General features: G+C 46.0%; 1 protein-coding gene across 1 annotated transcript; it reads left to right on the forward strand.

Moving 5' to 3' along the window:
• The first annotated feature begins 2185 nt into the window (after positions 1 to 2185).
• LOC139230349 (nuclear factor 7, ovary-like) lies at positions 2186 to 21634 on the forward strand. Its single transcript, XM_070862175.1, has 6 exons — positions 2186 to 2826; positions 2917 to 3012; positions 3108 to 3341; positions 4345 to 4367; positions 4455 to 4570; positions 20488 to 21634. The coding sequence occupies exons 1-6, from the start codon at positions 2425 to 2427 to the stop codon at positions 21018 to 21020; spliced, it is 1404 nt and encodes a 467-aa protein (XP_070718276.1). The 5' UTR covers positions 2186 to 2424; the 3' UTR covers positions 21021 to 21634.
• Positions 21635 to 22328: the final 694 nt, after the last annotated feature.

A 22328-nucleotide genomic window follows, 5' to 3' on the forward strand; every position in this document is an offset into this window, starting at 1 on the left:
GGAGGGGGCAGTGATGGGGAGAGGGAGGGGGCAGTGATGGGGAGAGGGAGAGGGAGGGGGCCGTGATCGTGAGAGGGAGGGGGCAGCGATCGGGAGAGGGAGGGGCAGTGATGGGGAGAGGGAGAGGGAGGGGGCCGTGATCGGGAGAGGGAGGGGCAGGGATGGGGAAGGGAGGGGGCAGCGATCGGGAGAGGGAGGGGCAGTGATGGGGAGGGGGAGGGGGCAGTGATGGGGAGAGGGAGGGGGCAGTGATGGGGAGAGGGAGGTGCGATCAAGAGGACGTGGATCTGGGTTGATCCAATCATTACCCGGAGGCAGGTTTAGTTTGTTTTGGTCTCTGTATTTAAGTTGCAGTTATACAGGGTATTGGTGAGGCCACACCTGGAATACTGCATACAGTTTTGGTTTCCACATTTAAGAAAGGATATACTTGCTTTGGAGGCAGTTCAGAGAAGGTTCTCTAGGTTGATTCCAGAGATAAGGGGGTTGATTTATGAGGAAAGGTTGAATAGGTAGGGCCTCTACTCATTGGAATTCAGATGAATGAGAGGTGATCTTATCGAAATGTATAAGATTATGAGGGTGCTTGACAAGGTGGATGCAGAGACGATGTTTCCACTGATGGGGGAGACTAGAACTAGGGGCTGCCCATTTAAAACTTAGTTGAGGAGGAATTTCTTCTCTCAGAGGAATGTAAATCTGTGGCATTCTCTGTCCCAGAGAGCTGTGGAGGCTGGGTCATTGAATATATTTAAGGCGGAGATAGACAGATTTTTGAGCGATAAGGGAATAAAGGGTTATGAGGAGTGGGCAGGGAAGTGGAGCTGAGTCCATGATCAGATCAGTCATGATCTAATTAAATGGTGGAGCAGGCTCGAGGGGCCAAATGGCCTACTCCTGTTCCTATTTCTTGTGTTCGTGTTGTTTTCAAGCCCTATCTGATGACTCCTTCCTGAAACTCTTTTTGGAGTTCACCTGTAAAACATAAAACATTAAACGGTGCCACCCGACCTGGGTGACACTCCAGACATTTACAAGGCCCTTTTTTTTTCCCCCCTTTTTTGTGTTTTTTTTTGTGTTTTTTCTTTTTTTTTTTTTTTTTTGGGCACTAAAATCACAATTTTTCCCCAGTGCCCCCTATAAAAGGGAAGGGGACACTAAAAGCACCGGCAATTAAAACAAATTAACTTTAAAACGTAAAACCAAATTAAAATTTGGTTGCCGGGCGTGATTCCTTCCTGAACTAAGCGAGCCCAACGCCAGCTGCATTCAGTTTGGCCCAATTTTACAAACGGGTCGATAATCAGGCATTAGGCCCTCTGTTTACAGATGCAAAGGGCCGAACACTTGTTTCAGGTGTGGAACCTGGACACCTCTTTTGCTGCCTTTCCCAATACGGCTCGCTCCACACACGCTCTGTGGGCACGGTGCCAATGTATTTCAAGACCCACATGTTTCCCAGATTTACTCCAACAGTCGCCAGAATTATATACAATTAGTGAAAGTATGTTTCAGCATAGATTGAAGTAGATTTTAATCTTTCTCGCCTGGGTGTTATGTGTTGCTTGTCAGAGTGCATGAAGGACAAAGTGGCACCGAGGATCGTACGCTGATAACAGAAACCGCTCGATTTCCTTCCATTCATTTCAGTAGAAATTAATGTGGGTTCTGTTACCGGGGTGCGATCCGCTGACCAGATTTTCCCGTCTGCTCCCCGCTCAGGTGACCCAGAATGTCGGATGAAAAGACGAAAATCCACCCAACGTTGAATATAATGACCCAAATGGAACATTTTGCATGATGGCATTGCATAAAAAGTCGATGCAACGAATCAATTGATTTGAAATCAGCATTGGTCTCTCCTCTGCCCCCCTCCTTTCACCCCGCCCCGAGCACAATGCCCATTTGTCTCAGTCTGATCCAAGGTACAAAGTCAAACGTCACAGTGTTTTCTCTTTGTGAATTTAACAGTATTTCCTCCAGATATTTTTTTGGGGTGAGCAGCTGCGATCATTAACACGATGCAGTTTGTTTATCTCACACCGAGTTTCACCAGAAGTTGTGTAGTCGGCAGTGAGTTCAGTCTGGAGCAAAGTGCACGGGAATCTCGAGCTCCGCCCATCTCCATCTCCATCTCCGTCTCCTCCCTCCCTCCCTCCCTCAAACCACTCCCACCCCACGGACCTTCACTCTCCCCGCCTGGGTTCATTTATTCCCCTCCGCCCTTTAACCCTGTTTGTCCTTTATACTGCTCTCGGTTTTGTTGACACGTGTAAAGTCGACGGGACATAGACTAGTGTATAATAATAATTCCCTGAGTATTGCAGTGAATTTAGTCGGGAAATCGCTGAACTGAGGGTGTTGGGCAGCTCAGTAAACACAGAGACTGAGAGCGGTTTGAATCAGGAAGTGCTGAGCGAGAACATGGCTTCCAGTGAGCAGGCCCAGAGTTTGGCCGAGGAGGCAATTTGTCCCATTTGTCGTGATTTCTTCTGCGATCCGGTAATACTGGAGTGTGGGCACAACTTCTGCCGCTCCTGTATCACACAGTGTTGGGAAAAGAAGGAGAAAAACTCCTGCCCGGAATGCAGAGAGGAGTTTCCGGAAAGAAACGTCAGAGTCTTAGCGAGTCCGGCCGAGAAAGCTCGAAAATTTACTCTGAATCCCAAAGAGAAGGAAAATAAACTTCACTGTGAGGAACATCAGGAAGAACTGAAGCTGTTTTGTAAAACTGACAAGAAACTGATCTGTTTGATTTGTAGAAATGCGCGGGAACACAGAGAGCACCACTTCATGCCCATTAAAGAAGCGGTGGGAATCTACAAGGTAAAAGGGAACATATTTGATCACCTGATTATTTTATCACATTTTCATGGTCTAACACTTTCATTCTGTGATTTTCTCTCCCAATCTCAGGAACAGTTGAAATCTTCCTTAGATTCTCTCACAGAGAAGAAATCGGCGGTTCTAGAAATTGAGCGACAGCAGAAACAGAAGATTTCTGAAATTAAGGTAAATCTCCCTCAGCTGATTTTCAAAATTTGATTCAGGTTTTTTCTTCGCTTTTATTGCGGAAAAAATATTATGTTTTTTATTTCATTTGCTAGCAACAGTCGAGCAGTCAGCAGACCCACATCACATCCGAGTTCACTAAAATGCACGAGATTCTCATTGAGAAAGAGCAGCGTTTAATCCGAGATCTCAGGGAACAAGAGGAGAAGATTCTAGAACCAATGGAGGAAAACCTTCGACATATTCAAGAGAATTTAAACTCTACTCAGGAGAAACTCGTAAAGCTGCAAAAACAGATGGATCAAAAAGATGGACTGATATTTCTGAAGGTGAGATTATATTTCAGTTTAGTTCAGTGAGAATTCACAGTCAGAAAATTAGGGGTGATCATTTTTAAATAATGCAGCATTTCCCAATAATTCAGAGTTGATTTAAATCGATCGATTGTTTTGTCTATTCCGGGGCGGATCTGCGATTGTCACCAAACTAATCGGCCTCCCACAATATCTACAGAATCACGGGAATACCCGCAACCTCCTGGGAATGAGTTGCCGTGATCTTCACAATCAATTTTAATTATTTCTGTAGGGCCCAACTTTAAAAATCGCTGAAAGTCCCATTGCAATCCAGTTCCAGTTCCCTGTTGTGAGTGTGTGGGTGTGTGTGGCACGGTGGGCGTGAGAGGCACTGTGTCTGTGAATGGGGCTGATGTTCATTTTCAATAGCAGACACAAATTAGGTTGATCAAATACATCCTGTTCCTATTATGGCCCCTTGAGCCTGCTCTGCCATTCAATAATTCCATGACTGATCTTCAACCTCAACTCCACTTTCCCGCCTGATCCCCATATCCCATGATTCCTTTGGAGTCCAAAACTCTCTCTATCTCAGCCTTCAATATACTCAACGACTCAGCATTCACAGCTTTCTGAGGCAGAGATTTGCAAAGATTCACAACCCATTGCATGAAGAAATTCCTCCTCATCTCAGTCTTAAAAGGCCGACCCGTTATCCTGAGTCTATGTCCCCTAGTTCTAGACTCTCCAGTCAGGGGTAACAGCCTCTCAGCATCTATCCTGTCAATCCCCCTCAAAATCTTATATTTTTCAATGAGATAAAGATGGTTCAGTCTTTCTCGCAGTTGTGGTATCACTCATAAATCTCTTTTATACTTTCTCCTGTGCTTCTATATCCTTTTGGTAATATCTGTGTGTCTGCAGTATTGAGAACATTGAATTATCAGCAGCTTGTAACAATCTGGGTGTAAATGCTGCTGTGCGGATAGAGACGGTCAGACTCAGTCAACTGAGATTTGTGTTTTATTTATTTCAGGAGCAAACTCGTCAGAAGAGGAGGTAGGACATGCTCTTTAATGCACAGTTTGGTAAAATAACTCAAACGTGTTTATGTTTAGTTTGGAACCAATTGTTTGATATTTGCAGGATCAGTGATGACGGTTATTTACTGACATTAGCAGATGCTGCCCTGTCGATGGAAAAATTCGACGGTCCTTTACTGTTCACAGTGTGGAGAGAAATTATGGATATCATTAACCCCGGTAAAACTCATACAGGTTCTTTTGTCCTGATTTATATATCATAATTTGATTTGTTTTACTTGAAAATACTATAGAGAGCATCTGTTCGTACTCAGTAGTTTCACAGGGATGCGGTTAAATGTGGCCTGATTGTAATTCATGAGTTATTCAAGCACCAAATCCACCTTCTAAAAAGCATCGCCTCCAACTGAAAATGTGAGCTCCCTGAACATGACCAACACCGGGACCCTCAGATCAACCACAGACTCCAGAACCCAGCGATAATTTTCACACTTCAGCAAGAGGACCAGCGCCCTTCCCAGCTGAACCTTTCCTCCTCTTCAATACTCACCCTCCTGATGCAGCTCCACCTTGTGTGCCAGACCCATGTCCATGACCAAGGTGGGGACAGGAAGCCTGGGAATGAGGCTTTGTCTGCCTGTTGAGCGAGGAGTGGCGAGGGGTGTGGAGTCAGCTGGTGCTCACTGTGGACGTGGGGACAAGCACTGGATTGCAATCACTTCCTGAAAGTGTCACCAAGGCATATTCTCTCAATTGTCTTCAGGAACCATTCCACTCGCCCTAGACATATGTATTTTATACATCCAGGGATAGTATCAAGGTAGAGGTATAACAGTGGTGCATCACATTGAATAACCGCTGGTGTTTAGCCTTCACATGCGGCCCCCTATAAAGCCTGTCTGTTTGCATGGACCAGGCCGGAGATATCTGGAGGGTAAGATCTTGGCCAATATTTTCTACTCAGCATTGAGGAGGGATTCAGTTTCCTACGATGAGCAATGGAGGTGACATTTTTGTTCATGTGTATTAACATGATTGTGAGTAAGTTAATTGTGTCTGTCTCCTTCTCTCCAGCGCATGGGGTAGGGGTTTCAGTAGGAGCAGAGTAAGCTCCGTGAGGAGGGCCTTGTAAAACTCGGTAGGGGAACTATTAGTTGGTGTGGGACTAGGTCACTACTTTTCCCCCAGATTGCTCCGTCTGCTTGTCCTAGTTCCCTGTGTCTGCTGGTTGAAACATAGAAAATAGGTGCAGGAGTAGGCCATTCGGCCCTTCGAGCCTGCACCACCATTCAATAAGATCACGGCTGATTATTCCCTCAGTACCCCTTTCCTGCTTTCTCTCCATACCCTTGATCCCCCTAGCCGTAAGGGCCATATCTAACTCACTCTTGAATATATCCAATGAACTGGCATCAACAACTCTCTGCGGCAGGGAATTCCACAGGTTAACAACTCTCTGAGTTAAGAAGTTTCTCCTCATCTCAGTCCTAAATGGCCTACCCCTTATCCTAAGACTGTGTCCCCTGGTTCTGGACTTCCTCAACATCGGGAACATTCTACCCGCATCTAACCTGTCCCGTCCCATCAGAATCTTATATGTTTCTATGAGATCCCTTCTCATTCTTCTAAATTCCAGTGTATAAAGGCCCAGTTGATCCAGTCTCACCTCATATGTCAGTCCAGCCATCGCCAGAATCAGTTTGGTGAACCTTCGCTGCACTCCTCAATAGCAAGAATGTCCTTCCTCAGATTAGGAGACCAAAACTGAACACAATATTCCAGGTGAGGCCTCACCAAGACCCTGTACAACTGCAGTAAGACCTCCCTGCTCCTATACTCAAATCCCCTAGCTATGAAGGCCAACATACCATTTGCCTTCTTCACCGCCTGCTGTACCTGTATGCCAACTTTCAATGACTGATGAACCATGACACCCAGGTCTCGTTGCACCTCCCCTTTTCCTAATCTGCCGCCATTCAAATAATATTCTGTCTTCACGTTTTTGCCCCAAAAGTGGATAACCTCACATTTATCCACATTATACTGCATCTGCCATGCATTTGCCCACTCACCTAACCTGTCCAAGTCACTCTGCAGCCTCATAGCATCCTCCTCACAGCTCACAACGCCACCCAGTTTAGTGTCATCTGCAAACTTGGAGATATTACATTCAACTCCTTCATCTAAATATATTGTATAGAGCTGGGATCTCAGCACTGAGCCCTGCAGTACTCCAGTAGTCACTGCCTGCCATTCTGAAAAGGACCCGTTTATCCCGACTCTCTGCTTCCTGTCTGCCAACCAGTTCTCTATCCACATCAGTACATTACCCCCAATACCTTTGATTTTGCACACCAATCTGGGACCTTGTCAAAAGCCTTTTGCAAGTCCAAATACACCACAGCCACTGGTTCTCCCTTGTCCACTCTACTAGTTACATCCTCAAAAAATTCCAGAAGATTTGTCAAGCATGATTTCCCTTTCATAAATCCATGCTGACTTGGACCGATCCTGTCACTGCTTTCCAAATGTGCTGCTATTTCATCCTTAATAATTGATTTCAACATTTTCCCCACTACTGATGTCAGGCTAACCGGTCTATAATTACCCGTTTTCTCTCTCCCTCCCTTTTTAAAAAGTGGTGTTACATTAGCTACCCTCCATCCATAGGAACTGATCCAGAGTCGATAGACTGTTGGAAAATGATCACCAATGCATCCACTATATCTCGGGCCACTTCCTTGTCCCATTGGGAGTGAAGATCACAGTTTAGGTCTCCACCCATGGTCACTATGCTGTCCATACTTGGGGCGAATGTGAGGATTGCTGATGTGGGGAATGTGGGGACACCTCATTCAGGACACAGAACTGAAGCATCACTTTGGGTTCTGCTGTTATTCAAATTTCATTAGGATGGAGCGGCCTCCTTCTCCAGGAATGTGTATCTCCAGATTAATGGGAAGGTTCCTGTTGATTAGTGTGACGATCCTCTGCTCTTGGGTCAGTAGCAGGCGGCCAGCATTGGTCCCACCCACTCACTCACAAACTTGGTGTGTTCTGAGGGCGGTGAGGAGGGTCTCCTGTAGAACTGCCGCTTCCACCTGTTCTTTTATGTCGATCAGTTTTGTTTTGTCTGATGATGTGCTGCAGTCTGTTGAGATTCGTGGGTATAATTGTGTTGATGTGCTGTAGTCAGGGTGATGTCAGTTTGCTGTGTCTGGGATGTATTTCCCTGTTCGATGGGAGGAGGGGTGTGTCTCCGAATCTGGGGGCTGCCTGGTGGTTCCAGTTTTGCTTGTGTTCCTGTTCAAACTGTCAGACCGATCGAGTTGTGGGCTCCAGACTCCTTATTCCCTTGCTTCGATATATAACCCCCTTGAATCTTTTATTCTCTTCCCTGCCTTACCTTTTCTCCTGTCGTAGCTCTTTCCTTCCATCCCTCTGCAGGATGTTATTTTTCTGTTTTGTTTTTGCTCCCAATACATTGGCTTTTTACAGAATAATCCATATCCAGATCCCATCAAACATGCTTGAAAACTAGAAAAATACAGCACGATTTAATTCATATTAATCATTTTAAACCACCCACTGCATGAGCTTACTGATACACACAGATCATACAGTGACCGTGAGATTACTGGTACACACAGATCATACACTGACTGTCAGATTACTGGTACACACAGATCATACACTGACTGTCAGATTACTGGTACACACAGATCATACAGTGACCATGAGATTACTGGTACACACAGATCATACAGTGACCCTTAGATTACTCGTACACACAGATCATACAGTAACTGAGATTACTGGTACACACAGATCATACAGTGACCATGAGATTACGGAGACATTTGACAAGGTGAACAAGATAAAAGTTCAAGGTTTTGGGGGTAATATATTAGCATGGATAGAGGATTGCCGAATGAACAGAAAACAGAGAGTCGGGATAAATGGTTTATTCTCGCGATGACAATCAGTAATTAGTGGGGTGCCGCAGGGATCAGTGTTGGGACCCCAACTATTTACAATCTATGTTAATGACTTGGATGATGGGACCGAGTGTAATGTAGCCAAGTTTGCTGACGTTACAAAGATGGGAGGAAAAGCAATGTTTGAGGAGGACACAAAAAATCTGCAAAAGGACATAGACAGGCTAAGTGAGTGGGCAAAAATTTGGCAGATGGCGTATAATGTTGGAAAGTGTGAGGTTATGCACTTTGGCAGAAAAACTCAAAGAGCAAGTTATTATTTAAATGGAGAAAAATTGCAAAGTGCTGCAGTACAGCAGGATCTGGGGATCCTGGTGCATTAAACACAAAAGGTTAGTATACAGGCACAGCAAGTGATCAGGAAGTCCAATGGAATCTTGGCCTTTAATGCAAAGGGGATGGAGTATAAAAGCAGGGAAGTCTTGCTACAGTTATACAGGTTATTGGTGAGGGCATATCTGGAATACTGCGTGCAGTTTTGATTTCCATATTTACGAAAGGATATACTTGCTTTGGAGGCAGTTCAGAGAAGGTTCACTAGGTTTATTCTGGTGATGAGGAGGTTGAATTATGAGGAAAGGTGGAGGAGGTTGGGCCTCTATTCATTGGAATTCAAAAGAATGAGAGGTGATCTTATCGAAACATATAAGATTATGAGGGGGCTTGACAAGGTGGATGCAGAGAAAATGTTTCCACTGATAGGGGAGACTAGAAGTAGTAGGCATAATCTTAGAATAAGTGGCCGCAGATTTAAAACAGATGAGGAGGAATTTCTTCTCTCAGAGGGTTGAAAAATTGTGGAATTCGCTGCCTCAGAGAGCTGTGGAAGCTGGGTTATTGAATAAATTGAAGACCGAGATAGACAGTTTCTTAACTGATAAGGGAATAAGGCGATATGGAGTGCGGACAGGGAAATGGACCTGAGTCCATGATCGGATCAGCCATGATCATTGTAAATGGCGTAGTAATACCCGCCCTCCTGTATGGCTCAGAAACATGGACCATGTACAGCAGACACCTCAAATCGCTGGAGAAATACCACCAACGATGCCTCCTCAAGATCGTACAAATCCCCGGAGGACAGGCACACCAACATTAGCATCCTTGACCAGGCCAACATCCCCAGCATTGAAGCACTGAACACACTTGATCAGCTCCGCTGGGCAGGTCACATCGTTCACATGCCAGACACGAGACTCCCAAAGCAAGCGCTCTACCCAGAACTCCTTCACATCAAACGAGCCAAAGATGGGCTGAGGAAAGTTTACAGGGACACCCTCAAAGCCTCCCTGAAAAAGTGCAACATCCCTACTGACACCTGGGAGTCCCTGGCCAAAGACCGCCCTAAGTGGAGGAAGAGCATCCGAGAGGGCGCTGAGCACCTCGAGTCTCATCGCCGAGAGCATGCAGAAATCAAGCACAGGCAACGGAAAGAGCGTGCGGCAAACCACCCACCCTTTCCTTCAACGACTGTCTGTCCCACCTGTGACAGGGACTATGATTCTCGTATTGGACTGTTCAGCCACCTGAGGACTCATTGTAAGAGTGGAAGCAAGTCTTCCTCGATTCTGAGGGACTGTGTAGGGGGTGGTGTTTTGGTCAGGTTTCTCTGATTCCTTGGCGTTTTCGAGGCGCCCCACACCCTGGACTCTAGACTGTGGACTGATTTGGGGGTTGTGATAAACTGAGACAGTCAGTTGGGTAGGATGCAAAACTGGTTTTATTGTGTTCAAACAGAGTAAAAGGGCACGTTTTTAATAATCACAATAATCAGGTACAAATAGGGAGAAATGGCAACTCAAATGCTCTATATTTGGGAAGAACACATAACACATATAACAGATTTAAAGAACACAGTCCTCCCACCTCCCAAAATATTTATGCACTAAACGTGGAAGGGGAAAACACACAAGAACATTAACAGGTAGGAACACTAAGAAAAACCCAACCTCCCAGACCCACTATCTAGCTAGGTTAGAACTCTCAGGTTTCAGGGACCATGCTCACCAATTCCCTTTTGATAGTTCCAACTCCGGGATTTGCCTTAGTTGTCCTGGTCCTGTTCCAAATTCTGGGGTTCACCTTAGTTGTCCGGGTTCTGTCGTCTGCACCCCGGACCTCGTTGAGGACTTCAACATGCGTCACTTCTTCAGTTGGGCTGAGTCCGTTGATGCGGCAAGGTGCGTATCGGACCTGTGGGGTGAGTATTCATTTTTCCTTGGTCAGGGTAGTCTTAAAAGTTCAGTTAGGTAGTGTTTTATCCCTTGGTAGCGTAGGACCAGCTTGTAGAGTGGAAAATTCTTAGGTTTTTCTTCGTTTTTTTCGGGTTGGTTCCGGTTGACTGTTTGATTGGTCACGATGGCCCGAAACTTTCCGTTAGTCGTTTTGAAAGCCTGTTTGTTGTCATGGTGCTGTCCTTCTGGGTTTTAGAGATTCCTTTTGCCGATGTTTCGGGATCCCACTTTTCGAGGCTGGTGTTAACCTTATGCAACGAGACTGCTATCTCAATAGTGTCTCTAGAAGCACCCCTAACTGCCAGAACAGGCCTTCAATTATACTAAAACAGGCTTCCTTATCTTTGCGCCAAATCAGTTCTTGGGCTTTGTTTAAACTGTTCTGTCCATTGATTTTCAAATGTATCCTTTGTCAGTGTTTTTGGTGGGCTAGTCAGCAGTAACTCGATTAGGGTGTGATAATGTGCTATCACTGGTTTTGCATTGTTTTGGGATTGTCCAGTTTCCTGGCCATCTAGTTGGGCCCATGATTTCCATAGTGGTTGATTGGGTAATTGGCTTCTTGCACATTTTGGATGAGTTCTGTAGTTTAGATAATGGCTGGTAATTTGACTATCTCTTAGGGGGCGAATTTGTGCTGCATAGTTCCCCCAGACAGTCTGGGATCCTTAATACACGAATTTGCTTCACAGAGGTTAGCCCCACCTCCTGTATTCGGTAACTCTTTTTCGCAGCCAAAATGTTGTAGAATCTTAAAATTGATATGCACCTTCCCCTAGATGTTTAGGGGATCTCAGGCTTCTGTAATTTAGGTCCATTTTGAATTCTCTTTTCAAAACGTCCAAACACTGGGGTTTCCATGAAGTTGGCCCCCTTTTGCCTTTTTCCTTTTAAAACTTAGATCTTCACTTGAAACACCCAAAGCTCATTTTAACAGTCCAAGAGGAGCTTTTCTTTAATTTTCAGAAAGTGGCACTCATGGGAATTTTTGGGAACCCTTCAACTGTCGATGATGATGACTGGTACACACAGATCATACAGTGACTGAGATTACTGGTACACACAGATAATACAGTGACTGAGATTACTGGTACACACAGATAATACAGTGACCGTGACATTACTGCGACACACAGATAATACAGTGACTGAGATTACTGGTACACACAGATCATACAGTGACTGAGATTACTGGTATATGGAGATTATATAACTTTAAGTTTCCTTCTTCACCTTTTAAACTGTGGTCTCACCAGCTTTTCCCTTCTTTGCAATTCCCTGTTTTTTCCCTTCCTTTGCTGAGTCCTCAGATTCCTGGTTTCTAGCTCCTTGGCATTCATTTCCCCTCTCTATTATTTTATGCGTTTCCAAATGTTCCCCTTCTCTTATTCTCTGTGATTCTCAATGTTTCCCTTCTCTTATTTCACTATGCTGTGCACAGAAATGGGCTGCATAGCCTGACCAGTGCTTCCCTTTGTCTAATACGACCTTTCCTAGAGACACTTGGCTCTGGACCCTCTCTATCGCCTTCTGATATGAGTCTGCTTCTGGACTCAGCAGAAACGAGACTAAATCAGTTGCACGTCAGTTTCTCAACTCTTTATCCTTGCCATGCTCAACTTCTGTCAATCCCGCCATTTCTACTAACTTGTTGCTATTACTACAGGTAGGTTGCAATGTCCTACGCCCTCCAAAGGTTTTCCTTCCTTAACTGACTAGGTCGCACTAACCACCCCAGTCCTAGGATCCTGCCTGCACCAAATAGTTCATCAAATAATCAGCTGTCAATCAACCCCTGACTAAACTCGCCAATTTATAAGATCCCAGAGGGATCCTGGTTCCAAATGATTCGAGGTTGTCTGTATTGGGGACAGTAATATAACTTTATTCAGCACAAGCAGGACTTAATACATTACAGTATTTGAGCAGCAGTTTACAGAATATAATTGAGACTGATATTACCACTTATACTCTGGGTGAAAGCCACAACCATGTGTAAAGTGCTCCCTGTGTCTCTTGTCTCTCATCTCTCCTCGTCTCCCGGGTGTCTCCTTGATCCTTCCTGAATTCTTCTCTGGAAATCTTCTACTCCTGAAATCCTCTACAATTTATGGCTGTTAAGACCCCCTTCTCACACCCTTACTGTCATTCAAAACCTGTGCAGTCTTCTGGCTCACATCCAAACTTAAAATCCAATCATAAAGATGCCACGTTCGTAGAACTCTGGCTTACGCAACATTTTAGTCTGATGTCACGCTTACATCATCTGTTTTTGACCATCAAGATTCATATCTGGGGTAGTTAATACAATATAAAAGGACGATGTCTTCATAGGTTGAGATATGGCCCTTGCTGTTTTCCTTTGTGTTTATAATTCACTGTGGATGTGATAACATTGCAGCACAACGCTAACTGTACCTAACCTTGGTTCCCAGGCTAACTGCAGTGGAGTCGACCATGGCAATCTCTTTCTCACCCCAGGTTATTTGGTTACATCCTAGTCACACATTTTTAAGCATAAGAAAAAGGGTTACATTTTATACATGATTCAGGATTTCATTGCATACAGTTGATGATTACAAACTTCTACATTTAATCCTTACACACGATTATGGATCTAGGACTGATAATTATAAAATATTAATGGTTATACGATATCAATACAAGTATTCAAAAAAACAACAACATGTAATTCTTAACAATCTTACAGTCCCTGTCTCTTATCTCAGTCTCTGGAATTCCATTAATTCTCTCAGCTTTTCTCAAAGAGTGACTGTCGCTTTGCTGATGAGGCTTGTTAAAGTCTGTATTTCACCTTTCTTCAATTTCAATATCTAACCGGGTCTACCCAAGGCACATTACATTAGTTTATTAGCATGATTATTCCAGAATCGGTGTGCGCTGACTAACAGTTGCAGAATAAAAACTTAAACCTACAACTAATAATGCTTATTTAATTTAATCCATGTTAGCTGGTGGGAATCTGAAATGGGAATTTCTCAGGATCCTTACACTGGTACATACTAACAGGAGGACTTAATCAGGAAAAGTTTAAGCGTGTAGTTCTCATCTCCTTTCACTGGTTGAAACTAGCAGTTCAAGTCCCTCTGAGCTTTTGTGTGTTGTACCATTTATTGACCCGTCTATAAACCTGGCCACATCCCCAGATCAGGATAATCAGCATGGCCAGTTTCTGCCCATTGTGTCAGTTTGAGGAGGCTCTTCAAATTCAACCGTTTTTTTTAGAGGCACCGGTTTTAATAGTTTTTAAATATAAAATAACATGTAATTAACTAAGAAACTGACTAGTGTACGCCAATTAAACCAGTAAATTGTTCAGAACAATTTTTAAAGTCAATTTCAGTGAACTGAAATCAGATAACTTACAGGTGAAGGACTAAACACTCTTAATAAAATGCTGATTTTATGTGATCATAGAATGATACAGCATAGGAGGAGGGCATTCGGCCCATCGGGCCTGTGCCAGCTCTTTGGTAGAGCATTCCAATTAATCCCTGTCCCCTGCTCTTTCCCCCAGCACTGTAAAACATTATCTTTGGAATGTTACCACTGAATCTGCTTCCACCGCCCTTTCAGGCAGTGTGTTCCCGATCACAACAACTCGCTGTGTAAAAAAACGTTTCCTCATGTCATCTCTGGTTCTTTTGCCAATCACCTTAAATCTGTGTCCTCTGGTTACCGACCCTTCTGCGACTAAAGTCAGTTTCTCCTTATTTACTCTATCAAAACCATTCATGATTTCGTACACCTCTATCAAATCTTCTCTTCACCTTCTCTGCTCAAAGGAAAACAACCCCAGTTTCTCCAGTCTCCCCACATAACTGAAGTCCCTCATCCCTGGTACCATTCTAGTAAATTTCTTCTGCACCTTCTTCAAGGCCTTGACACCCTTCCTAAAGTGCGGTGCCCACAATAATCCAGCTGAGGCCTAAACAGTGTTTTATAAAGGTTTACCATAACCCCCTTGCTTTTATACTCTATTCCTCTATTAATAAAGCCCAGGATCCCATATGCTTCCTTTAACAGCCTTCTCAACTTGTCCTGTCACCTTCAAAGATTTGTGTACATACCCCCAGGTCTCTTTGTTCCTGCACCCCTTTTAAATTGTACCATTAATTCATGTTTCCTCCTCTTATTCTTTCGACTGAAATGTATCACTTCAGATTCTCTGCATTAAATTTCAGCTGCCATGACTGCCCATTTCACCAGTCTATGTCCCCCTGAAGTCTGTTACTGTCCTTCTCATTGTTTACGATATTTCTGAGTTTTGTATCATCTATACACTTTTCAAATATGCCCTGTATACCCAAGTCCAGATCAATAATATATATCAAAAAGAGCAGTTGTGCTCATCGGGACCCCTGGAAAACACCACTGTATATGTTATGTCTTGAATCAAGCAATGTAACTGAGTACTGTAGACGTGAGTAAATGAGACCTTAGTCTCTTTATTCTAACTCCAGAGTGCTGGTACAGCATGGGAGGCCTGCTTATATACAGTGCTCCCAAGGGATGCTAGGATCCCTTGGGACTACAATAGATACACCCTCTGGTGGCAGTATATTTCTGGTTACAATGTGTTGCATACATAACATCACTCCCTCACAAAGTCAATAGTACATTTATTTACAGGGTGAGACGATCTGGGGCTTTTCGCTCCCTTGTCGATCATCTAGGTAAATGCACGTGCTGATAAGTTGGTTGGGCCTTCGCTGGGCTGCTGCTGGGGATGATGAGTTCAGCTTCGTGGTCGACCGTGATGTTGGTTGCCAATTGTGTGTGTGTCGGGGGTCAAAGTTGATGGTGTCCTCTTCAGGTTGCTCGTGGCAGTCTGTGAATCGCAGTTTGGTTTGGTCCAAATGCTTTCTGCAAGTTAGTCCATTTGCGAGTTTGACCTGACACACTCTACTCCCTTCTTTGGCTATGACAGTGCCAGAAAGCCATTTGGGACCATGTCCATAGTTGAGTATAAATACAGGGTCATTGACTTCAATATCGCGTGACAAATTTGCGCGATCATGGTACATGCTTTGTTGATGCCGCCTGCCCTCAACGTAATCATGGAGATCAGGGTGGACTAGAGAGACCCTTGTTTTGAGCGCCCTTTTCATGAGTGGCTCGGCTGGGGGAACCCCGGTGAGTGAGTGGGGTCTTGTGTGGTAGCTGAGTAGGACTCTGGACAGGCGGGTCTGCAGGGAGCCTACCGACACATGTCAAGCTTTGCTTGATGGTTTGGACTGCTCGTTCTGCCTGGCCGTTGGATGTGGGCTTGAATGGGGCAGATGTGACATGCTTGGTCAAATTGCGAGTCATGAATTCCTTGAATTCAGCACTGGTGATGCACGGCCCATTGTCACTGACAAGGACATCAGGCAGGCCGCGCGTGGCAAACATGGCTCGTTAGCTTTCAATGGTGGCAGTGGACGTGCTTACAGACATTATTACACACTCAATCCATTTTGATTAAGCATCCACAACAACTAAAAACATTTTGCCTAGAACTGGGCCAGCGAAGTCAATGTGGATCCTAGACCATGGTTTGGAGGGCCATGACCATAAACTTAGCGGTGCATTGCTCAGTTGAGAGCAAGTGTTGCATTGGCTCATGCAAGATTCCAAATCTGAGTCGATGCCGGGCCACCCCACATGGGATCTGGCTATAACTTTCATCATTACTATGCCTGGTGGGTATAAACATTTCCCTGCCTTTCTTAGGCAAAACCACGTGATTACTCATAAAAAAACAGTCCGCCTGTATAGACATTTTGTCTTTACGCCACTGGAACGGCTTGATCTCTTCATGCATCTCCGCTGGGACGCTGGACCAGCTCCCATGGAGGACACAGTTTTTTACAAGGGACAGTAAAGGTTCCTGGTTGGTCCAGGTCCTGATCTGGCGGGCTGTAACGGGTGACTTTTCGTTTTCAAATGCATCCATCACCAAGAGCCGTCTGCAGGCTGTGCCATTTCCACCCCGGTGGTGGGCAATGGTAGCCGACTGAGAGCATCAGGGCAGTTCTCTGTGCCCGGCCTGTGGCGGATTACATAATTATATGCAGACAGTGTGAGCGCCCATATTTGAATGCGAGCAGAGGCATTGGTATTGATGCCTTTGCTCTCTGAGAATAGCAATATGAGCGACTTATGGTCAGTTTCTAACTTGAACTTAAGCCCAAACTGATACCGGTGCATTTTTTTCAGCCCGTAAACGCATGCCAGAGCTTCTTTTTCAATCATGCGGTAGGCCCTTTCGGACTTGGACAAACTCCTGGACACATAAGCGACCGGTTGCAATGTTCCAGTTTCGTTAGCTTGTTGTAACACACACCCGACCCCATACGAAGACACATCGCAAGCTAGCACTAAACATTTACAAGGATTATACAGGACAAGCAGTTTGTTGTAAAATAACAGATTTTGGGCTTTCTCAAAAGCAGCCTCTCGTGATTTCCCCCATACCCAGTCATCTCCTTTGCGTAGCAACACGTGTAGAGGTTTTAGCAAGGTGCTTAACCCGGGTAGGAAATTACCAAAATAATTGAGGAGTCCCAGGAACGACTGCAGCTCCGTCACGTTCTGTGATCTCGGCGCGTTCTTGATGGCCTCCGTCTTACCGTCGGTGGATCTGATGCCGTCTGCCGCGATTCTTCTCCCTAAGAACTCGACCTCTGGCACCAGGAAAACACACTTAGAACGTTTCAACCTGAGTCCCACACGATCTAGCCGACTTAGAACCTCTTCCAGGTTCTGCAAGTGTTCGAAGGTGTCCCAACCTGTGATCAATATGTCACCCTGGAAAACCACGGGGCGCGGAACCGACTTTAGCAGGCTCTCCATGTTCCTTTGAAAAATAGCTGCAGCCAATCGAATTCCATATGGGCATCTACTGTAGATGAACAGACCTTTGCGCGTGTAGTTGCAGGTGAGGCCTTTCGAAGATTCCACCAGCTCCTGCGTCATGTAGGCCGAGGTCAGGTCCAACTTGGTGAACGTCTTCCCTCCTGCCAGCATCACAAATAGGTCGTCTGCCTTGGGTAGCGGGTACTGGTCCTGCAGCGAAAAACGGTTAATCGTTACTTTATAGTCCCCACAAATTCTGACCGTGCCGTCACCCTTGAGGACCGGAACAATCGGATTGGCCCACTCCTTGGACTCCACCAGTGCGATGATGCCCTCTCGTTGCAGCCTGTCTAGCTCGATCTCCCTTTCTCTTGCATGATACATGGCACCGTCTATGCTTTGTAGTGGATGGGTCCTCTATTGGGAATCAAATGGACCTGCACCTTTGCCCCCGAGAAACTTCCGATGCCGGGCTCAAATGATGGGAACTTGCTCAGAACCTGGCACATGAGGCATCGTCGCCGAATGAAAGCACTCAGACATTGTCCCAGTTCCAGTTGATTTTCCCCAGCCAGCTTCTGCCGAACAGTGTGGGGCCATTTCCTGGTACAATCCATAGTGGGAGTTCGTGCAGTGCTCCATCATAGGAGACTTTTACTGCTGCACTGCCAATTACAGGGATCAGCTCTTTAGTGTAAGTTCTCAGCTTGGTATGAATAGGGCTCAGCTTGGGCCTGTGTGCCTTGTTGCACCACAGCCTGTCGAAGGCCTTTTTGCTCATGATGGACTGACTCGCACCCGTGTCCAATTCCATGGATGTTGGAATTCCGTTCAGTTCAACTTTTAACATGATCGGTGAACATTTCGTGGTGAAGGTGTGTACCCCGTACACTTCTGCCTCCTCGGTTTGAGTCTCTAGTTCAGTTTGATCCGCCATGGATCGGTCTTCCTCCGCAATGTGGTGGTTTGCGGGGTTTGCAACTCGTCTGCACATTCGCTGGAGGTATCCCATTGTTCCACAGCCCTTGCATGCATAGTGTTTGAAGCGGCATTGATGGGCTCGATGATCACCTCCGCAGCACCAACAAGGGGTCAATTGCCTCGCATTAACGTTAAATGGCGGACTCTGGGTCATCTGAGGTCATTCAGCTGCAGGCGTGTACATTCTGCCATATGCATTCCTGCCTGAAAACGACGTTACTTTGTGTACAGTACTTACCGAAACATCTTTATGCTGCAAAATTTGTTTGGTGTTATCACTGGTGGACATAAATGCCTGGGCTATCGCTATGGCTTTGCTCAGGTTCGGTGTTTCAACAGTCGATAGTTTGCGAAGGATAACCTCATGGCCAATGCAAATGCCAAGCACAAAAAAGTCTCTTTGCATTTGCTCCAGGAATGTCTTGAATAAAGCAATACAACTGAGTACTGTAGACGTAAGTAAGGGTAACCTTAGTCTCTTTTATTCTAACTCCAGAGTTCTGGTACAGCATGGGAGGCCAGCTTATATACAGTGCTACCAAGGCATGCTGGGATCCCTTGGGACGCCAACAGATACACCCTCTGGTGCCGGTTACATAGGGTTGCATACATAATGGTATACTTCCCTCCAGTCTGAAAACCAACTGTTCACCATGACTCTGCTTTCTGTCCATTCGTCAATTTTGCATCCATGCTGCCACTGTCCCTTTAATCCCATGGGGTTTAATTTTGCTGACAAGTCTCTTATGTGGTGCCTTGTTTGGAAAATCTATATACACATCGACCACACTCGCTTCATCATCTCTCTCCGTTACTTCATCAAAAAACTCCATCAAGTTAGACTCGAATTGCCTTTAACAAATCCATGCTGACTTTCATTTTTCAGCCCATATTTTCCAAGGTCCGCTTCATTTTGTCCCAAATCGTTGTCTCTAACTGTTTCCCCACCAGCGTCGTCAGGCTGACTGTTCTGTATTTATCCCTCTCCCCCTTTTAAAACAGCGCTGGAACATTTGCAATCCTCCACTCCTCTGGCACCAACCCCGGATCTAAGGAACGTTGGAAGATTGTGGAGGGAATCATCGCAATGTCCACCCTGACTTCCCCCAGTAACCGAGGATGCATCCCATCCAGACCAAGTTACCTTTCTACTTTGAGGAATCTATCTCCATGTACATACACACTCATACACACATGTACCCATCGACACTCAGGCCGATAGAGTGAATCTCCTCAGTTAGTATTCTGTTAAGGAGTATGGAAGGTGTTTAACCCCCTGGTGTTTTAACCCCAATTGTGGTGCATTAAACTGGGAACAGTATTTAGTTGTACACTGAGGCTGCAGTTCCAGCTTTTGTCCATTTTATTATTTATATTGCACAGTGTTGAGGCAGGTGGGTTAATGTTTGATATTTTCAGAAGCTGTGACCTCCCTCCCTGGAAGTCCCGGTGTTTTCTGCTGTTGTCAGATCCTCGTTTCCTCCCCTCGGGACAGCTCGATTTTTGTGTTTAGAAACAGGAAATCAGTCAGAAAGTGGGATCTCGGTGAAAGCATCTCTCCCCCGATCCCCGGCGAGTCTCTGCCCCCGATCCCCGGCGAGTCTCTCCCCCCGATCCCCGGCGAGTCTCTCCCCCCGATCCCCGGCGAGTCTCTTCACCCGATCCCCGGCGAATCTCTCCCCCCCGATCCCCGGCGAGTCTCTCCCCCCGATCCTCGGCGAGTCTCTCCCCCCGATCCCCGGCGAGTCTCTCCCCCCGATCCCCGGCGAGTCTCTTCCCCCCCGATCCCCGGCGAGTCTCTCCCCCCGATCCCCGGCGAGTCTCTCCCCCCGATCCCCGGCGAGTCTCTCCCCCCGATCCCCGGCGAGTCTCTCCCCCCCGATCCCCGGCGAGTCTCTCCCCCCGATCCCCGGCGAGTCTCTCCCCCCGATCCCCGGCGAGTCTCTCCCCCCGATCCCCGGCGAGTCTCTCCCCCCGATCCCCGGCGAGTGTCTCCCCCCGATCCCCGGCGAGTGTCTCTAATCCCGGTTGAATCTCTCTAATTCTCTGCTTTTTCTCCCAGTCACTGTGACCCTGGATGTGGAAACAGCGAATCCGGAGCTCGAGGTGTCTGACGATCGGAAGAGCGTGAGATGGACCGGGACCCAGAGGAATCCCCATGACACCAAGAAGAGGTTTACAGACTGGGCCTGTGTGCTGGGATCGGAGGGATTCACTTCGGGGAGACATTACTGGGAGGTGGAGGTGGTGGGGAATCAGTGGTGCAGTCTGGGAGTAGCCGCAGAGTCTGTGGGGAGGAAGGGATGGGTCACACTCAGCCCGGCGAATGGATTGTGGACCATCGGGCGGTTTGGTGATCAGTTTGATGTAAATTCCTCCCCTCCATCCCCCCTCCCTGACGGTTCTATCCCCGGGAAGGTGGGAGTTTATCTCAGTTACGAGTCCGGAACAGTTTCATTTTACAGCGCGGACACCAAGTCCCATCTCCACACCTTCACTGGGAATAAATTCACGGAGAAACTTTATCCTTTCTTCTGGACTTGGGATGAGAACAAGTGGCTGAGAATCTGCTCCGGTTCCAATCCGGGTCTGTAAAAGGGGCGGGGCCTCAGGCCGACCCGTGTCATCCATGATGTCACAATGACTTGAACCTGCGCGGATAGGGTCAGGAGCAGAGGCCAGGGGTCGGGTGTTAGAAAATGTAGGGCTAGACTTTCCACTTCACATCGCCCATCTAAGGCCCATCTATGGCCCAAAACGGACCTCTATCGCCCATTTTGAGCAAAAAGTGAAAACTAGGCCCAAAATATCGCCGGAAAAAGAGGCCCCCAAGTTTCCACTTTGATCACTGAGATGATCGCCCAAATGATCGCCCACACAAGGCCCATCCCAAGTTTCAGCACTTAGCATGCACTTCGCTGGGCCGATGCAAGGCCCAAAAGAGTGCTCAAAAATAGTTGCTTTTTCAGGGCCTTAGAGAGGGAAATGGGCACTATGGACACCATTTTTAGCCTCTGAGGAAGGGTGGAGAATTGTTCTGAGTTATTTAGAGAGTAAAATTGATGCAAATGGTACTCAGAAATTTGGGACAGGGAATATAAATAGGTATTATCACCTTATTTATGCATATATTGGAACTTTATTAAATAGCTTTTACATAGTGAAGTTATTTAATGATATTCCGTGGGGAAACAGAATAAACAAACAAATTTGCATGAAGAACTGTACGTTGTAAAACTTATGTAAGTAAGAGAGAAGGTTCAAAAGTTGCAGAAAAATTATTTTTTATTAACAAACTAATGAGCAACACCCTCCCTCCAACCCTCCAACCCCGCACCAACCCATCCTCCCCTCAAAATCCCCAAAACGTTACAAGAAGAAGAAATGAACATTTTACAGAACAAGTGGCCATTAAAGTAATGATGACAAGTGACCATTTCAGTCACGCTAACAAGTGACCATTTCAGTCACGCTAACAAGTGACCATTTCAGTCACGCTAACAAGTGACCATTTCAGAAAGAATGGAAAGGGAATTGTTAAGTAATGATAACAAGTGAACATGTGAACATTTAACTATTGAATACAATTGGCCAATTTAGTAACAATAACAAGAGTATAATAAATTGGTAATAACAAGTGAACATTTTAAAACAGGTGAACTATCGAGAAGCACTCCCCCCTCCCCACCTGCGGCCACGTTTCCCTCCAGATCCTATCCCACTCCGTGTTCGCACCCCACCTGCCCGTTTTGGTCTACGCAGACCGACACCAAGACGTTGTGCAGAGTGGGACGTCAAGACCTCCTGCCGTGGTGGAGGTGACGGAGAGGAAGCGGAAGCCTGAGGCTCCACTTCCGAGTCCGGAGGAACTGTGCCCTCCGTACTCGCTTGCGTGCTCGGGGC

The sequence above is a fragment of the Pristiophorus japonicus genome, chromosome 19, assembly GCF_044704955.1.
Source record: "Pristiophorus japonicus isolate sPriJap1 chromosome 19, sPriJap1.hap1, whole genome shotgun sequence".
Taxonomy (NCBI): Eukaryota; Metazoa; Chordata; class Chondrichthyes; family Pristiophoridae; genus Pristiophorus; species Pristiophorus japonicus.